The 20,173-nt window shown below is 35.5% G+C and overlaps 1 protein-coding gene across 1 annotated transcript in view; it reads right to left on the bottom strand.

Moving 5' to 3' along the window:
- Crb1 (crumbs cell polarity complex component 1) overlaps nucleotides 1-20,173 on the bottom strand; it is a 200,850-nt gene that overhangs the window by 134,466 nt on the left and 46,211 nt on the right. The window contains exon 2 of the mRNA XM_074048720.1: nucleotides 5,601-6,182. Coding sequence (XP_073904821.1) covers nucleotides 5,601-6,182 — 582 coding nt within the window. The remainder of the gene's footprint in view (nucleotides 1-5,600; nucleotides 6,183-20,173) is intronic.

Here is a 20,173-nt window from a genome sequence, read left to right on the forward strand (position 1 = left end):
CTTTGTGTGTCTTGTGCTGCTATAGCAAAATACCTAAAACTGGTAATTTATAAAGAACATAAATTTATTTCTTAGTTGTAGAGGCTAAGTCTGAGATCCATGTGCCAACAAGTTTGGTGTCTAGAGAAGGCTTTGTCTCTGCTTCCAAGATGGAGGCTTGGGCACTGTATCCTTCAAAAGGAAGGGATTCTGTAGGGATTCCACCCCTTACATGGGGAAGGAATGGAAGGGAGTGAACACACCCCCCCCCCAAGCCATTCTGACTGTGGCAGGAATCCATTCATCAGGGCTCTGCCTTCATGACCGAAAGACCTCCCATTTGGCCCCCACATCTCCCTACGGTTGGCATTTGGGATTCAGTTTCCAACACATGAATTTTGGAGGGAACATTCAACCAATTGCCTCACATATCTAGAATTACTTGACAATTGCTGTTTTATGTAAAAACTTGCTTTTTAATGTTTTTCCCCTTGTCTAATGGGCTTTGTGAAATAAGAGTTAAGGACACCTATGAAAATCCACATAATTGTCTACATCAGTGGTTTTTCAAAATGAAGTCCCTGAAACAGGTACATTAGCAGCTTGTGGGAATTCGTAGTAAGTGTACATTCTTGGTCCCTGTCTCAGAACTATTGAATTAAAACCCATATTTTAATAATAAGCAATCCAGGTGAGTTTGATGCACACTAAAGTTTACGAGTCATTGACATACATGACAAGTTCATTATGTTGGAAATAGCCATTGAACTTTCAAAACATTCTTCTTCATATTAGAGCTTCAAGTTTTTCCTAGATAAAATGAGTCTGAAAGTATTCTTACCCTGATAGATGTTAAGTGAGCCTTCTTCCTAGTAACCCTTATGTCTGCCTTTTCCTGTCAAGCCCATGATCACCCTCCCAGAGGAAGCCCTAATATCTTACACGTAATTATTGCAATATCGTTCTAACTAGTCTCCATGTACTATGTAGTCCTGTAACTAGTCTTTATGAACTGATACGGATTTTTTAACAATGATTTTTCTCATAAATTTTTTATGAACTAGAGATGTATTCTTATACTTGAAAAGTAAATGTTATGTGATTCTTTTTTCTTATTCTCAAAAAGGTTCTTTGTATATCGAATGTCAATTTTTAATGAAGAAGAAAATATTGCTACACAGTTGCTTCATCATACATCCAACTGGCCTTTCCCTGCCCTCTCACAGCCCCATTTTTCATATTGAGATATCTTAATGGGGAGAAAATAATTAATCAACCTGGTCAACTTTGAAGAAGACCTCAATTACAGCATGATTCATGGCATAAACATGAACTAAAAGCAGTCACATGCCCAGAGCTAATATTCTTTTCATTAAAGAAAGTTTGCAGGTGCTTACTTAGAACTTCAGTTGGAGTTTTTGCTTATGCACAGCAGATTCTCACCCGCAGCGTCCGTGGCCCTCCCTGAGCTCACTTCTGCAGTCCATGAATCACAGCTCACCAAGCACAATGGAGTGCAAAGGAGAATTCACACAGCGCAAAACCTCTCCATGCATTGCATCTCGTTTTTGCCTCCTACCTCTCTGTCTTTTAAGTTTTATTACTTTTTCTTGCTTTGTTTCTCAGAGGAACACAGGCTTTTTCCTGTAAGCCAAGTTCTTTATGATCACTCTGAATTTGGACGTGGTGCACAGCAGCCAGGTCATTGCAGCACAGTTTCCAGGAGTCATCGGGAGGTCTAGGTTGAGTCAGAACACTCAAGTGCATCCATGCTGATTGCTCAGAGTTTTTTCTTCACCTTGTGAGGGTGAAGCGTCTTTTAATGGAATTTCGCCACATTTCACATTTGGAATACATCCTTGACATCTAAATTTAGACCACTGAAAGGATTCCGGTTTGATTAAAGTGTAAAAAATTATTGCATAACAATTTTCATGCTGTATTTTTCTAATTATAAGGCAGTTTCAGAATACCATAGTGATTGAAACATTTATTTAATCTCACATATATTCCTTTGAATCACTATTCAGAATATTGAAATAGCAGCATGAAATAGAAGATACTATCTTAATGAACTATAGTGACTTTCTAAGAAAAAAAATACCACCATTATAAACAAAAGCATCCCAAATTAGCTCCACAAAAATTTATTTCTTCTTTTTGTTCAAAAATATAAAAATACTGAAATTCAATTGCTATACCTTAAAGAAAGAAAATGAGCATGATAGTACGGCTTATAAGCAAGGAGTTTTTAAATATATTTTATAAATTAACCAACATGTACTAGACACTCAAAATATCAAGTAATTAAAGAATAAATATATGATGACTTCCATCTTTTAGGAGCTAACATTTTAGTTGAGAGAGAAAAATAATAAAGATGTCTGTAAAACACGACGGAAAGGAGGAAGTTCTTTAACAGAAGTAAAAAGCATTTTGGAGGTAGTGAGTATAATTACTGCAGCAGTGTGAAAATATTTCAGCCGAAAGGAAATCTGAAATTTTTTTTCTTTATTCATTTATTTATATGTGCATACATTGTTTGGGCCATTTCTTCCCCCTTGAAAAAATTTTGTTTTGCATTAGGTGATGTTTGAACTAGATTTTGTATTTAGAGAACTTCAGAGTTGACATTGTGAAGTAGGGAAGGACATTCAAATGGGAGGGAAATCACTTGAGTAAAAAATGAAGATGGAGATGAGCAAATAGAATGCTTTGGTGGGATGCTGCATGGAGCTGTGACTAACATCAGGGACAAACTATGTAGGGCTTTCAGTGAAAAGATAGTTATTCTCAATGTAGTGGGAAGCGCTCCTGGCTGTATAGAATGTTATGGCACAGATCTGTTTGAAGGGTTTTCAGAGACAGTGTTCTGAACAACTTGGAGAAGGTAAATGCTAAACAGAGGGAACTTGGGAGTTTGTATAGTAGTAAAAATGAGTCAGGGTACTGGGAACAGTATAGATGAGCTCAATTTGAAAGACATCATTGATCTCAAAACAGAAGATTGTGAATATTGGTTATAAGTGAGAGATGAGTGAATTTCATCTCCAAACAACTGGGGATATGTCTGCTGTGAAAAAATAATCTTTCCAGAATGAATGATATTGCAAAATGATGCTGGGGGTTCTCATGAAAACTTTAAAGAGGAGTATTTTCCAAATAATTATAATACTTAACATTCCTTGGGAAGATGACAAAAGAAAGAAATAAGAATGAATGAGTTGAAAGATGAAGGAAAGTTGGAATTCAGACACCACAGATGGCTACAAATGTATCAAGAGCTAAGAGGGGAGTGGCATTAAAATGTGAGTGATGTCCCAGAGGTGTGAGTGAAAAAAGCACAGGAAAGAGGTAAGCAGAAGTCAGAATGGATGAACGCAAAAAAGATAGATGGGCTAGTTCCCCTCTTATAAGCAGATGGAAAAATGGTCATCACGCAAGTGACCTAAATGAGTAACTTTGATGCAGGTGGATGGAGAGAATGGAGACTGAAAGTGAAGACCACAAACTGAATATAACCTGGTAAATGGGTTGTCAACTTGTGACTCTATTATTAGGATAAGATTACATCAATAGAAACTCTGTAAGGGATAAATGTGAGGTGCTATTGCTCCAAGAGATGAAATAAGGACTAGCTTGCTATCAGAGATCTGTTAGGTCACACTTCAGTACTAGAAAGTCACCTACTTGTAGCTTGCTCTCCCAAGAAGGCTGCAATGTAAACTTTGAGCCCTAGAGGGAAGACATGAGTTAGGATGAAAGAAGAATGCTCTGTCTGATAAGAAACCTAAACTATTCTGACCCAGAAAGTTAGGCTCTAGGAAGTCCACTAATTCTACACCAAATCCAAACTGCTTCTTTAAGTTAGTTTTGTTTTCAATTAAAAATAATTGTAAGGTCCTAAGGTGGTGATGTATGCTTGAAATCCTAGTTACTTGGGACACAAAGATGGAAGGATTCAGTCCAAGGCCAACTTGGGCAAAAAGCACAAAACCTATCTGAAAAATAAAATATCATAAACAGGGGACTGGAGGCATGGTGCAAATGGTAGAGCACTTGCCTAACTAGTGCAAAGAACTGATTTCAAGCCAAGTGCTGCCCAAAGTAAGCAAGTAAGTAAGTGAATAAATAAATAAGTAATTGTGGAGGGGAGGAATGTAGCTCAATGGTAGAACACTTGCCTCACATATGCAAGGCTCTGGGTTCCATTGCTAGCACCACACATACACACACACACTCACACATACACACACACTCACACACAAATAATGACTCTAGGTATTTATGAGTACACCATGATTTTTTGCTATTTAGATACATTGTGGATCGAGCAAATCAAGCTAAATAGCATAGGAATCAATTCAAATACATACTATTTCTTTGTGGTGAGAACACTTAGAATTATCTTTTGTGGTTATTTTGAAATACATATTATTATTAACTATAGCCACAATGCAGTAGAACACCAGGACTTATTTCTCCTACCAACTGTGACCTTGTAGCCCCCTGGCCAATAGCTTACCTGTCTTCGTCCATCCTTCCTTCTTCTTCCACAGCTTTCGCTAGTCACTGCCACTCACTGCTTCTATGAGTTTCACTTTATTTAGAGTCTACTTAAAAGTCAGATTTGTGTTTCTATGCCTAGCATATTTCATTTAACATCCTCTAGGCTCATCCATCTTGTTGCAAATGACAGAGTACAAATAACCAACAGATAAATGAAAAAGGGCTCAGTACTTCTAACGTTCAGAGAAATACCAATTAAAGGTAATGTGTTATCATCTTACATTATTACAGTGTCTGTTATCAAAAAGATGAAAGATTGTAAGTGTTGGACAAGATGTGGAGAAAATGGGAACCTTTATTCTACACTATTTAGTGGTGCTATAAATTAATGCAGTCATTTTGGAAAACAGTATGGAGTTTTTTCAAAAACCTAAAACTAGAATTCCCATAAACTCCAGTGATCCTACAACTGAATATATATCTAAAGTGAATAAAATCAGTATGCCAAACACACATCTGCACTCCCATGTTCATTATATATTGTACACAATAGCCAAGATATGGAATGGCCTGAGTGTCCATCAATAGATGAATAGACTGTTAAAATTTGGTCTATATACACAATAGAATACTATTAGCCTTAGAAAACTAAGTCTAAGTTTTAAGTTATATAGAACTTCAATTAAAACTACAGCATGACATATACAATAACTCAAAGTTCAGTGGATTCGGTGGTCTTTTTCTTTTTAAGTTTAAGAAGTTTTCTATCTAGTGATTAACTCCTGACAAGAATTTGGCCTTTCTGGGCACGGTGGTGCATACCTGTAATTCTAGCTTCTTGAGAAATGCAAGTAGGAGGATCAAGGTCTGAGACTGGCCCAGGCAAAAGCAGGAGTCTCATCTGAAAAAAAATCTAAAAGCAAAAAGGATTGGGGGCATGGCTCAAGTGGTAGAGTGCCTGCCTAGCAAGCTTGAGGCCCTGAGTTCAATACTTGTACCACCAAAGAAAAAAACAGAAACCTATTTTCATAAATGATTAGGTTGACCACATCTTCCATATTCGAGGAAAAGAAGGTTAGTTCTTGGAGTGCGTATTATGAGGTCACACTTACCAGAATAATCTTGAGGACAGATACAAGTGTACCTTCCTATCTCATTGAGGCATGTAGCCTTGTTCTTGCAGGGATCTGAAACACATTCATCCACTTCCAAGTCACAGTGCCTGCCTTGATAGCCCGGGACACAGAAGCAGGAGTAGCCGTCAATTCCATCCTGGCACACAGCCCCGTTTTGACAAGGGCTAGAAGCACATTCATTGTGGTCTAACTCACAGAACCTTCCAGAATATCCAGCAGGACAGATACAGACAGGGTGAGTAGGGTCTTGAAGGCAAATACCTCCATTTTGACAGGAGTTCATGCCACAGGAACCAGTAGCAGTCTCACAGGTCATCCCACTATACCCAGCAGGACATTTGCACAGAAAGCTCCTTTCTCCAGGGATGGTCACACAAGTGGCACTTCCGTGACAGGGATTAGAGAAGCAAGGATCTTTAATGTTGTCACAGTCTTTGTCCAAGTTATTGGTTAAGTCAGAACAATGGCAATTGTTGTCTTGTGAAAAACCCTTGCATGTAGAATTGTTTTGGCAAGAAGTTGAGAGGCACCTGGTGTTGTTTTTATTGCAAAAGGAATCTGCAAGGAAATAAGAAATACCAACATTGATTTTTATGGTTGAGGGTAAAATTAAAGAACTTTCTTTTTGACCCTTGTGCCACTGAAGCAGACTAATTAATAAAAAACATAGCTGGCTGCATTCTTATGATGGATTTTAATTCTTCATTTGTCACAATATTTTATATAGTTGCAAATAAGAAACAAAAATGGCAGGACTTAGGTTCTTTCTCCTCCACATTTCCTTTCTCAAGTCTAAGTGCAGTTGAGTAATGGGTGAATTGAAGTAGCTATTAATCCTTCCTTTCCTGTACATGCAGCAATCTGATATTCACATTCTCTCATGGAAAATTTGGGGAATACTGGCAGATGAATTTCAAAATTGTCTGTGAATAAGTTGTCTAACTGCAACAAATATATAATGTATACTATTATTTGGCTTATGACTGCTTTATCACAATCACTATTTTATGATAGAGGAAAGAAAGGACCAAAATTAATAAAATCAAAGATGAAATGGGGGACATAACCACAAATACTTACAAAATCCAGAAGATCATTAGGAAATACTTTGAAAACTTATAATGTAAACTGGAAAATCTAGAAGAAATGGATAAATCACTAGATGTATTTAACCAAACAAAACTGAACCAAGAAGATACTAACCACCTAACTAGGTCTACAACTAGCAATGAGTTTGAGGCAGTAATAGAGGCTCCCTACAAAGAAAAGCCCAGAACCTGATGGATTCACAGCTGAATTCTGCCGGACCTTTAAAGAAGAACTAATACCAATACTCCTCAAACTTTTCCAGGAAATACAAAGGGAAGGAACACTACCAAACTCATTCTATGAAGTCAGTATTATACCCATTCCAAAACCCTATAAAGATGAAACAAAAAAAGAGAATTACAGACCAATATCCGTAATGAATATCTTTAATAACAAAAGTTATCAACAAAATCCTGGCAAACCAAATTCAATAACACATCAAAAAGATCATATACTGTGACCAAGCTGGTTTCATTCCAGGGATGCAAGGATGGTTAAACATATACAGAGTATGATTTAGTTATAGGCTTTCCATATATAGTCTTTATATATAGTAATTTCTTCCTATTCCTAGTTGATTGAAGTTTCTTTTTTTTAATCATGAAAGGGTGTTGAGTTTTGTTAAGAAGTTTTTGTGCATCAGTTGAGATGATTATGTGCTTTTTTTCTCTTTATTCTATTAATGTGATGTATGCATTGATTTATTTTCATATATTGACCATCTTTGCATTTCAGGAATGAATGCCACCTGACTATGATGTGTAATCTTTTAATATGCTTGTTCGTATTTTGATAAGTACTTTTTCATCAATACTCAAAATTAGTAAATTGTATATACAAAAACAAACATAAATAAACACATACATGGAAGATGTCAAGTAGTAATAAGTTTAGTGTATCAGACCTTGTAAAATTGCAAACCAAGAAAAAAGTATCATCGAACCAAGACAGTTCATGCCACAGAGCCACAGACCTCCAGAAAGGTTCAGAAATAAAAGATTCCTGAAAAGATGGTTCAAGTAGTAGTGTAAGCAGGAAGGTTGTTTGAGAATCTTTTCAGAAGCTACTAGATCTTCATAGTCCATCTTTCATTCTAAGAAACTGAACAGTGCCCTTTCCCTTGTGAAGGCAGACTTCACAGTAGAGACTCTGGAGTTGGCAATGGGAAGTGACTGAAGTAGTGTTGGGGTTAAGGGAAATGGTTTGATAATAATGAACTTAGGTGAGCATTTATATACAGAACTGTGAAATACCCCCTAACTTTCTTCCCAATTTAATCCTAAAAATGCTGGCACCCAGATTTACACCCCAAGCAAGAAGCAGTATTATTTCTCTTAATCAGCCTGAGATAAAATACTCACAGATGCTTATGTTGAACATTCCATAATGAAACAGCTCAGACAGATCATTCTAGAGCTCTGGAGGGGGAAGCCATTCTAACAATAGCTAGCATGCCCTAGGATATACAGAAAGCTTTCAAGTAGATCTTTGTGCAGAGTCTATATATGTAAGGGTACATATGTGCCATAAATATGGGCACATGAAGCATAATTATCCTTTACACTTTAAATTACATTTTAATTATACTGAAAAGAATAGTAAATTATGAGCATCCCTGTATCAACTAACAGCTGAAGGAACAGTGGCTCCTCCTTTTTAAATAGAAATTGTGTGAGATTATCAGAAATTTGAGAAAAGCCTCTAAGAAAAACACAGAGAACAAAATGTCAAAGTTTAAAGAAAAGCAACTTGGAAGAACAAAAAAGGCAATGTAAAAAGTGGACAAAACTTATGAAAATTCATAATTAATATTTTCAAAGAGTGGTGAAACAAGTGTGGGAGGCTATAACAGAAGAAAAAGAAACCAAGGAGGTCTTTGAAATTTAAAATGTAGATAGCAGAAATATAAATTCCAGTTGAGTGACTGGAAAATAATGTTGAAAAATATCTTTGAGACACAGGAAAAAAATATGAAGACATGGAAAACAGGAGAGAGAAAAAGTAAGAAATTAGCAAATTAACCAAGGAGCCATTCAAAATAAGAAGACATTAATAAGTGGTGGTGTGTATAAAAGAAGCAGTAATAGGAGGAAGGAGGAGAATCAAGTTGTGACAGAAATATAATGATATCCTGAGAATTAAAAATAGGTACATTTACAGATTTAAACATTGATTTCACTGAACACTCAAAAAAATTTTTTAAAATCAGCACCAAACACAGACTTGTGAAATTTTGGAATATCAGGAAAGAGAATTAAAACTTCCTTGAGGTGGGATAGAGAACAGTGCATTTACAAAGCATCTGGAAATTACTAATTTATTACAGAAGCATTGGAAGTTGGAAGATATTAAAACAATGCCTCAGAAATCCTAAGACATCATTTTCAGATTAGAATTCTATGTCCAACTAAACTACAAATCAAATTGGAAGAGAAGAAAAACATTGTTAAGTATTCATAGATTCACATTTTTGGCTCTCACGCTCTGCTTTCAGGAAGATTCCAAAGGATATGCGCCATGAAAATAAGAGTGAAGCCAAGAATCCGTGAGAATGAAACCATGGAATCTAGAGACAAGGAGTCTAATGAGAAAAACAACAGCAGAAAATATTACAGAACAGAGATCCCAGGATCCAGTTATGCTGCTGACATAGAGATTAACCACACAGAAACTGGAACTCCAGGACGGATGTCTCCAAGAAGAAAATGTAGAAGTCCATGTATACTGGTAACAGAAAGCACAAGAGTCCAGCTCACTAAAAATAAAAGTAGCATTTACATGTGCTAATTCTAGGGAAACCTAACAGTTGTACAAGAAAAGAAATGAAATCAGTGTATGTAAGTGGAACCAATATGCAAATTGAAAGGAATATGAAATAAATTTGCAATTAATGAGAATAATAGTTTACTATAACAATTATAGTAATGATAGAATGATTTAACTGGTATTATGAACAGTAGAGTGGGGTGTGTGTGTGTGTGTGTGTAGGGGTGTGAGAACTGAAGGATAGTTTAATTCAATTTTTACCATAGTAAGATTCCAGTAGATTATGCTAGTATCTAAAACTGAGATAAAAATCCAGCCATTATTTGGGAACATAAATGAGAACCAGAAGAAAGAGCTAGAAGTGCTTTAGGCAGTTAATTTGGGATTGTACATCAGGAGTGAGAAGCAGGAGTTGGGAGCAGAGACCAGTATGGCTATTTCCCTTATCCTTAGAAAGTTTTAAAGCATCACTAAATAAAATTTATAAAAACATTTTCAAAACAAACAAAGTAGGTCATTTTATAATCTGGTCACATACCCCAACCTCCACTGTTTTGTTTCTGTGTAAACTTAGTTTGACGTGTTTTCAGTACTGGTTTTGAATAAGACTGCCTGTCAACCACATCCTCTTACAGTATGTCCTCTGGGGTGACTGATGTCATTGAGCCATTTGCCACACAGGTTTGTGGGAGTGTCCCTAGATGCTAACAGGCCATTTTAGAAATGCATCATTTACTGATGCTGCAGCTGAACACACTAAATGCCCTGACAATTACCTGTTCAGAATAGTCCATGGTTCAAATGTATAAAGGAACTTCAGGTATTGCATTCTGTTTGTTTTGTTTTTAGACAGGGTCTCACCCAGGCTGACCTGGAACTCATGATCTTCCTGCCTCAGTCTCCTGACTGCTAGGATTATAGGCAAGCATCACCGTGTCTGGTTGCATTATTAAAATCAAATAATTCAATAACCAAATAAAGAAAAAAAGGTAGGGTGTGCATAGACCAATGATGACATGTCATGTGGTAAGACATAATTATTTGTTTTTGCATGATGCTTGAAAAAATATGTCCCCCATGCTACTATGCCTAGCATACAGTAAAAAAATTTTAATAGTGAGAAATCTTTAGAATAAGACTTAACTGGACAAGTACAAAACCTTCAAGGATTATTTAACATTGTGACAGGAATTTAGTTCCCAGGAAAATATCCTCAGAGAAGTTTCTTTCCAGATTTCATACAAGACTGATATTCAGAGTAGGAAATTTTACTGGTTGTGTGACATAATGGATATTTCCAGACCAGTTTATATAGGTTGCAAAATTGTTTTCTCCTAGTAAAGTTTGCCATCTGCTGGCTATTTTAGGAAATTCTGCAAGAGTAAATTTTAAACTTTTACTTTTTCTTGTCTTTTCTTTTCTGTTTTTCCTTTTATGAGCTCAAAAATTTAGTGGCCACAAGTACATAGACTAAGACATACACAGATATCACACAATGAGATACAAAACAATCACATTAATTCAGGATGCACTCTTAAATCAATTTTTGTTATTATCTTTAGTAGATTAGTCAGCTAGATTCCTATGTAGTTTATAAAAGATCTTTTTTTTTTTAAGTGGGTCACATTGGTTGGTTTTTTTAATTTATTTTTCTCCTTTTATTTTACCGTTCTCACATTTACTACATGTGCATACATTGTTTGTGCTACTTCCCCCCAACTCCCCTGCCTCTCAGGCAGAACCTGTCCACCCTCTTCTCCAATTTTGTTGAAGAGAAAACTTTTTCCCTTTCTCCCTCTTTTCCTCCCTTGTTTCCTCTCTTCTTTCTTCCCTCCCTTCCTTCTTTTCTTCCTCCTCTCCTTCCTTCATTTTTTTTTCTTTCTAAGAGCAGCAGAATTCATTTAAGGAAAACGTTTTAAGTGATCCAAATATACAAAAGCAACAGGCAAGCTGCTCAGGTTGCAGCAGGGAGCAGCCCTTGCTACCCTGTAAGCCTTACCTCTGGAGATGCCTACAAGGATTTCTGGAACTTGAGAACAACAATTTGAAAACTTCTATACATAAGAAAATAAAATATTTCATATAGTTACTGTAAGTAATTGTTTCTGAATTTTCTGATAGGTATTCATAGTGTTAAAATGAAATACTTTTTGTTTTCTAAGAAGTAAAGTCCAATTTCACTAATTTAAAATGTGATGAAGATCCAAATAACAGTAAATGCTCCTTTGCTGTGTATTTGTGTACATGTGTGTGTTCCTCAGTAATTAAACTTACTTGGAAGACAATGATGTTGGCAATACCACTTAATTATGAGGTGGAGCACATTCATTCAGAGTGATGAAACAGGAAGAACATTCTAATTCCTCAGATTGTTATTAATAGTGTGTGTTCTTTTGTCCTTCATAGTTCAGGTGCACTTATTATGAAACTGATAATTCTCTGATTTAAAATCTTCAATTAAGAATCTGAAAAAATTATCAAGTGTTTTGTCAACTTTTCTATTAACCAATCAAGGGGAATTTAGCAGAAAGAGGATCAAGCAGCAGAGATGGCAACAGACGGATAACAAGCCTGGATCTGCTGCTCAGAATCTCAGTGTTTTATGGTTGATATACTGTCTCTAAAAAATGAATATAAAATTGTTAAGCCAGTTGAAACCATCATAGCAAAAGGACTAAGTAGAAAGAAGAAAAATAGAGAGGAACCAAATTGGGCTATAATGCATATACACATGAAAGTGCCACAAGGAAACACCCTCTGTTAACCAAGCAAATATGTCATTTTTTTCTTTTTATTTTTTCTTACACAAAATTGGAGAACAAGAGGATGGAGCAGGTCCTGCTAGTTGTATTGGTACCAGTGTAAGAGGGGTGGGGAAGAAGGTGGGGAAAGGGATAAGGAGAGTGAATATGGTACAAATACCGTGTACACATGATAATAAATGATATTTGTTGAAACTATTCCAGGAATGGGGGAAGGGAGAATGAAGAATGGTGGAGGTGAAGAAGGAAGTAGAAGGGGTGAATTCAAGCATGATATATTTGATATATTTTAAGAACTTTTATAAATGCCACAATGTACCCCATCCAGCACAACAATTAAAAAAAAAAAGAATCTCAGTGTCTTCATCTGTAAAAAAGAACAGTAGCATCTCCCAAAGGGTTTTGGGGAAGACTAAGACATTAAATTTAAATGCTTGGCAGGCACACAGTAAGTGCTCAATAAATGCTAGCTTTTACTGTTATATAAAATGTTTAGTGACATTTTGGGGTTCCTACTAGAAAATTTCCTGGATTAAGTACAAAAAAAAAACACAACTCAAAAATATCCAATTCACTAGTAATTTCCCATTGAAGGAATTTTATTTTAGAAAACAACACCACAAATCTAGGAATACTTTTATGTAGAGAGCCTGTCAGTGGACTAATTCAATGTGGGCTGATCAGAATTGAATAAAGGTAAGTGTGGAACAGAGTCAGAAAAGACCTATTCGCCAGTGTTTGTGTTTTGCAAGGAAATCTTTAACATCTAACTATACATTTTGAGTGCCATTTAAATGTTTGGCTGTAAGTTCTAATGAGCGTTGTGACAGGGATCTAGCTGTTCTCTACTTGTGTTTGCATGGCTCTCAGCATTTAGCTATTCATCACAAGTGCTCAATAATTATTTCTTCAGGAGGAACTGCCAAAGTCATGGTTCTTTAATGCTGTTTTTATGTATAAATTATGCTTATGTATATGTACATGGATGTAAATGTGTAATTGTTACTTAATCTTTTTAAATGTTTAATTTATTTATTTTATTTATTTTTTATAGAGGAAAAAGTTCAAATAGTTTTAAGTAGCTTGAGACTCTTAAGTAGCATTTGATTATTTTGTAGACCAGTTCTGAAAATTATAAAAACCAAATATTGGTACAAAATACAGAAACTAAATAGCAGCTAGTTTACACTGTACATCATTATTGAAATATCATTTCAATCAGCATATATTAGCTTATAATTTGATGATGTTTTGTGGTCTTTTTTGTTTCTGTTTTTTTTTGTACTGGGTGTACAATATGGCATTTGCAAAAGTTCTTACAATATATCAAAGATATCACACTTGAGTTCACTCCCTTCTGTTTTTCTTATTCTACCTTTAGTCCCTTTCTTATGGTTGTTTCAACCAGTTTAAAAATTCTATATTCATTCTTGTATAAAGAGTACATTGACCATGTTCACCTTTCTGTTTTTGATAATATTGCTGTATTTGTTTTAGTTCTGTACTCCACATATAAGAGAAAATGTGTCACTTTTGGCCTTCTGAGCCTGGCTAACTTCACTTAAGGTGATGTTTTCCAGTTTCATTCATTTACCTGCAATGACAAAATTCCATTCTTTGTGGCTGAGAAAAATTCCATTGTATATAAATACCACATTTTCTTAAGCCATTCATCAGTAGTGGGGCATCTTGGCTGTTTCCATAGGTTAGCTATTGTGAATAGTGCTGCAATAAACAAGGGTGTGCAGGTGCCTTTGTTGTAACCTGACTCACATTTCTTTGGGTATATTCCTAGAAGTGGAATTGCTGGATCACATGGCAGTTCTATATTTAGTTTTTTGAGAAGCCTCCATACTGTTCTCCATATGGTTGTAGTGATTTACATTCCCACCATCAGTATATAAGTGTTCCTTTATCTCCACATCCTTGCCAACATTTGTTGTTGTGTTCTTGGTTGTTAGCAATTCTAACAAGAGTGACGTGGAATCTTAATGTAGTTTGGATTTGCATTTCCTTCGTGGCCAGATGTTGAGCATTTCTTCCTGTGTTTTTTGACCATTTGGACTTTCTTCAAAAAAGCTTTGTTCAGTTCATTTGCCATTTCTTCATTGGGACATTGACTTTTTGGGAGTTTAGCTTTTTGAGCTCTCTGTATATTCTAGTTATCAAACCCTTGTCTGATGTATAGCTGGCAAAGATAAAATATTTTTATCAAAATATCCTCCTGTGGGAATGTAAGCTAGTACAACCACTATGGAAAACAATATGAAGGCTTCTTAGAACAGTAAAAATAGATATGCCATATGATCCAGCAATCCCACTCCTGGGGATATCCCTAAGAGAATGTGACTCAGGTTACTTCAGAGGCACCTGCACACCCATGTTTATTGCAGCACTATTCACAATAACCAAGTTATGGAAACAGCCAAGATGTCCCACTACTGATGAATGAATTAAGAAAATGAGCTATTTATACACAATGGAATTTTATTCAGCCACAAAGATGAATGAAATTTTAACATTCTCAGGTAAATGGATGGAACTGGAAAACATCATATTAAGTGAAGTTAGTCAGGCTCAGAAAGCCAAAGATCGCAAGTTCTCCCTCATGTGCGGATTACTAAACTAATTCTCTCTATTAATGTCTGTGATCATCTCTGTTTCTAAGTCTCATTCTGATTGACATTAACCTTAAGACTCAAGTCTGTCCTGTCAGCAGAAGAACATGAAGGAAAGGTGGATCAAGTTACTATTATTGCTTATGTCTGTGTTAAAATAACAATTTGTAATGTTCCCCATATTTAGCTAGATTAAACAGTCCCCAAAGTATGCCCTAGTACATACAAAGTTCTTTGGACTCATTGCTCCAGGGCATGAATTTTTTTTCTTTTCTGCTAACTACTAGGATATGGGCAGACTTGGGGAACTTGCTACCTGGGTGATATGCCAGGGGTGGTATGAAGTAATTTTGTATACACGCAAAAGCACAGTTCTTTCTATTTTAATTTTGTCATTAATATACATTTAACTTAATTTTATCAACAGAAATTGGAAAAGAATATAGGATTTATGAACATACAATTTTATATTCCTAACAACAGCTAATGAATGGTTTCTGATATTAATTCACATGACATTTTTAGTATAGAAGATTGAATATTTGCTAATGATGTGCTGTTAGAATGAAAGAGATGGTATAAGCAATGTCATCATAATTGAACCAAAATTCCCAGAATTCCAATGTATAAAAATGAAGTGGTTTATTAAATTTTCTTTATCATGGCTTTCTGCAGAAAATGAACTTCCATTCCAGGGTTGGGGTGGGGAGGTAAGTAGAGCAAGAGTCACATCTTTATTTGAGACATAGTGAAAATGGTCCACCCATGGTAGATAGTCAATAGAAATTTGTTGAATAATGAATGAGTCAGAAAAATACCTGAATTCTCTTTAGCCTTGCTTTGAAATTCTTTCTTTGGCCTCTTTTGATGAAATCAAGCTGAACAAATTATTGGTTAAATCACTTACTTTGATGAATGGTGTGGTAGAATCCATATGGAATAGCTAAACTAAGAAGTAGATTGGGTTCTTTTAAGACCATTCCTTTCCTTTGCATTCCTACTACACATAAAACTCAAGGCACTTACTGTCTTATATATAATTATTTTTGTATATGTGGCCTTAAGTATTAAATTGAAACCAATTTAAAATACTGCTTTATGGTCAGATGGATAGGAATTTAAATCTTGGTTCCTTTATTTTCCATTTCTGTGACTTTGAGAAAATTATCATTACTCAGCATCAGTTTCCTTTTTTAAATTTTTTTTTGGGGGGACAAGGTCTTGCTGTATAGCTCAGGCTGGCCTCAAACTTGTGGTTCCACTTTCTCAGTGTCCCCAGTGCAGGGATTACAGATGTGAGCTTCCATACCCAGCCATTTCCTCATTTTTAAAGATGATAATACATAGCCATATGCATAGTAAGTAAGAGCATGGATTTTTGATCCTGGGTTTGTGTCCTGTTCTTGCCACTTGCTACCTCTACGAGTTTTATCAAGAAAACACCTCCGCTATCCATTTTTGTAAAAATGGAATCTGTCCTATAGAGTGTTGTAATGGTTAAATTAGCATACATAAAGTGCCTAGCAGTATCCGGCATAGAGAAACTTACCAGCTATTATTATTTTTGTTGTTATCATTGGGAGTAAAATATATAATATATATAAAGTACCTTGTAAAAATCAGGCATAAGGCAGTTTGTAATCAGTGTTATTTCCTTAAATTTCAATGAAGGATCCAAAACACAATTATCTTGCTACCCTTCCATCCACTAGCAAACTACAAAGTATACAGTTGGTGCTTGATAAATGCATACTTAAATGAATAAAATTAAAGAAAAATGAGACAATGAAACTATAATATTGGAAAGCAGTTTTGGAGTTCTAAGAAGTACATTGTCTGAGAATCATGCCTCACAATCCAGGAAGGTGCCCACGCCTTCTCACTCACTACTGTTTCAAACATGCAGACTCTTGGAAGCCTGACTTCCTTATTCCAGTTGATGCCAGGTTCACTGGCATCACCAGTACCTCGATGTTCCCATTCTACTGTGTTTCCTCATTAGAAGGTCCATGGCCTCACTGAGAAACCTTTCTATGAATGCATTTTAAGTTCCCTGTGTATGACAAGTGTTCCACCTGTTGTTTTCATGTACAATTTCTGTTCACCCACAACCATTACAGATGAAATCAGGGCAGTCCAAAGATGGCTTTTTCTCTCAAAGCTTCCTCCGGTTGCTGCCTCTGGCAGCAGTCATACAGTCCTCCTGGAAGAGAAAATAACTAAAGAATGCAAACTGCAAAGGTCAATTTTACTAAATGTTAGTTATTAAAATTTTTAATCAGATTTAATTATGTTCCTTTGCCATTAGATTCATTTAAAGCTAAAAGGATTGGGTGCTCTAACCTTATCGTAATCTATGTATATTTTAATGATTAAAACTTTTAAGTAACCCCTTTATTTATGAAATAGAGCTACATTTAGTTAGTGCTTTTGCTTCTAGTAAATTGAAATTGAAATCCTCACTGTAAAGCTAAAGGTGTTCTAAACAAAAAGATTTTCCCACTCCATAAATCTGTGTTTTTAAAACTGATTAATAATCAATAATATAAATTTGACATCAATGGTAAAACAATCTTGCAGAAAATTTAATCTGCTAATATTTTTGTTCTAAAAAAAGAACTCCACAATTTTAATATTTTCCATATATATTCTTATCAGTGTGCTAAGTAAATACACTCTACACAACTAAAGTTAAAGATAAAATGAGCAAACTTGGTAAAATAAGTAAAAACAGCCCTTCAAACTCTAGCACATTCCACTGTGCACAGCAATAGGATAGATAACAATATCAGAATGAAAAAAATTAGAATAATCTGATTTCTGATTTTATTATTTATATTACAAAAATATCTCCAATTTATTGGTTCCTTGAGGAAAATGCATTGTCCTAGCATTTCATTTAATTCCTACAAAAAATTATGGGGCAGGAAGTATTAAACAAATTACTTCACTAAGGTTGTGTATCTCATCTATAATATGTCATGGTGCCAATAAGATTTCAAAACACTTATTTGGAAAAAATCGCATGCAAAGGAAGATGGAATCATAAAAAAGAAGCACCTGAAAGTTGTCTCCATCAGACTTCCCAAATATCAACGCTCACATGAACCACCAAGGGTCTTGTTAAATTGCAGATTGAGTGGGTTTGAACTGAAGCTTGAGACTTGGGGTTTCTACTGAGCTTCCAGTGGATGCTGTGCTATCGGCCCAGAAATGCCACTTAAATATCAGATATCTGTCCCAGTTCCGCTAATAGAAGCATAGCGTGAGCCACTGAGACAATGCTGTCTTCTATCGACCATATTAAAAAAGGAAACACACAGGCAACATTAATTTCAATATATTTAATTCAACCACGCATAGGTGAAATAGTATCATTTCTATGCACAATCCATGTAAAAATTTTAATGATTATTCTCCTTTTTTGTATTAAGTTTTTGAAATTATGTACATACTTTACACTGACAGCACAATCAATTCTGTCTGGCCATGTTTAAGGGTCTCAAAAGCCACCTGTGACTAGAGACTACTATACTGGAAGGTGTGGTTCTTGACAGTTTTCTCATATTTTTGCACAAGCAACTAAGGCTGAGAAAAACTGTGTGATTATGGCTATGAATAAGATGTTAGTCAGTGAGGTATTATTTTAGAACATCCTTACAGTGGTAGCCATGAGCGAAGGCACTGCAAAATACTTTCTGAGAGTTAACTTGTGATGTATCTTCAACTTGTGCATATCCTTAGAAGAAAGGTCATTTTTGCATATTTCCTATACTTTTGCATTCTGGCTCATCTCTTGGCCTGAGAAGCCAAGGAAGTTCTGTTGTTAAAATACAATTTAAAACTTTTCTATGTATTTCCTAAATGGTTCCTCATTTCATATGCAGACTTTTCTTTGCAATGATTAAATTAAAAGTTCAGGAACTATACTATACTTCACCAGTGTGCCTATCTGTGGCTATGACCTATATATTTGATTTCCATCATGCAATTTGAACACTACTGTATATCCTGAGTAGTGCAGTAAATATGTGCTGATTGCTTGCTTTGCTGGTTGGTTGGTTTTACTCCAGGGAAATTTGTTTTGCTTACTTTATGGCTCACTATACTTGAACAGAAGAGAATGATTTGGTTCTGTCAGGTCATTCTATGTTGAGGGCCAAATTTGGGGGAAAACCCAGGTTACTGTGGTTACTGGCTAACTTGGAAGGCACTGTGAATATATTTCACATTCTTTTATGCGGCTGAAAGCCCTTTGGTACTGAGCACAACAACTGCAAAATGCCATTGTGCCTTTGGTGTGCATACGATTTTGAAGAGTTCACGAGTGGCTCCCTGCCCACTGTGTTCTGGCACACGTTGCTGTAAGCACACAGGCTGTAGTTCACACAGGCATCCCTCTGCTCCTAATGACGACTGGGTCTTGATCTCCCACGTACCCATTTGGCAACCCCCGCCCCAAGAAGAACATGGGAAATGCATATGTAATGAATTCTGAGGCTTCATTGTTGAGCATGAAATACCAGGGGATTAAAAATACTACAACACATTTTGAAAACTCAGAGGGAGATGCATGGTGGCTAACACCTGTCTGAGAGTTGAGAGTATCTCATGTTTGGGATTGGCAGTGTGACTGAGTAGAGAAGCATAAAAGCATATGAACAGCTCTATTGTAAAAATTGCATAAGGCAGCCTTGGATGAATTCACTCGTCCTCACATATAGCTATAATAAGCTCTTTTAAGGTCCTTTGCATTTGAAAGATTTGGGGGACTAGTGGGAAAAGAGGATGAATTCAAGCACATAATTCATTAATTTCAAATCAGTAAACTTAACAAATTACTGTTTTGTTTAATAACTGTTTTTACTTGATATACTTTGTTTTTTAAAATTAAGCTCCACATTATTTATCATTGTATATTCCTTCAGTATCCAATATAGAGTTACTAATCAATAATTCATTATTGAACTGAATTAAGCAAGCTTTACCCCATCTCCTTAAATTTAACTGATGGTAGAACTAAAATTAAACATTCCATCTTTCTTTGTCTTGAAAAATTATATCTGGCCTATTACCATCTATTCTGTTAAATTACATGCCTGTTGTATGTTCCCTTGATCTTTCACTTATAGGGGCTCTTGAATGGTGCTTTATAAATGAAATTAGTGTCTTTGTTTTCTTATATGTCATATTTTATTATACTAAAGCATGGTAAGTTCAGAAAAATTTCACTAAATTTCCTTTTATAACATTTAGTGAATTATAAATTGAATATGGATCATCTCTAATTTAGAGCACACTGAATGACATAACA

Source organism: Castor canadensis, chromosome 11 (genome assembly GCF_047511655.1).
Source record: "Castor canadensis chromosome 11, mCasCan1.hap1v2, whole genome shotgun sequence".
NCBI classification, from domain to species: domain Eukaryota; kingdom Metazoa; phylum Chordata; class Mammalia; order Rodentia; family Castoridae; genus Castor; species Castor canadensis.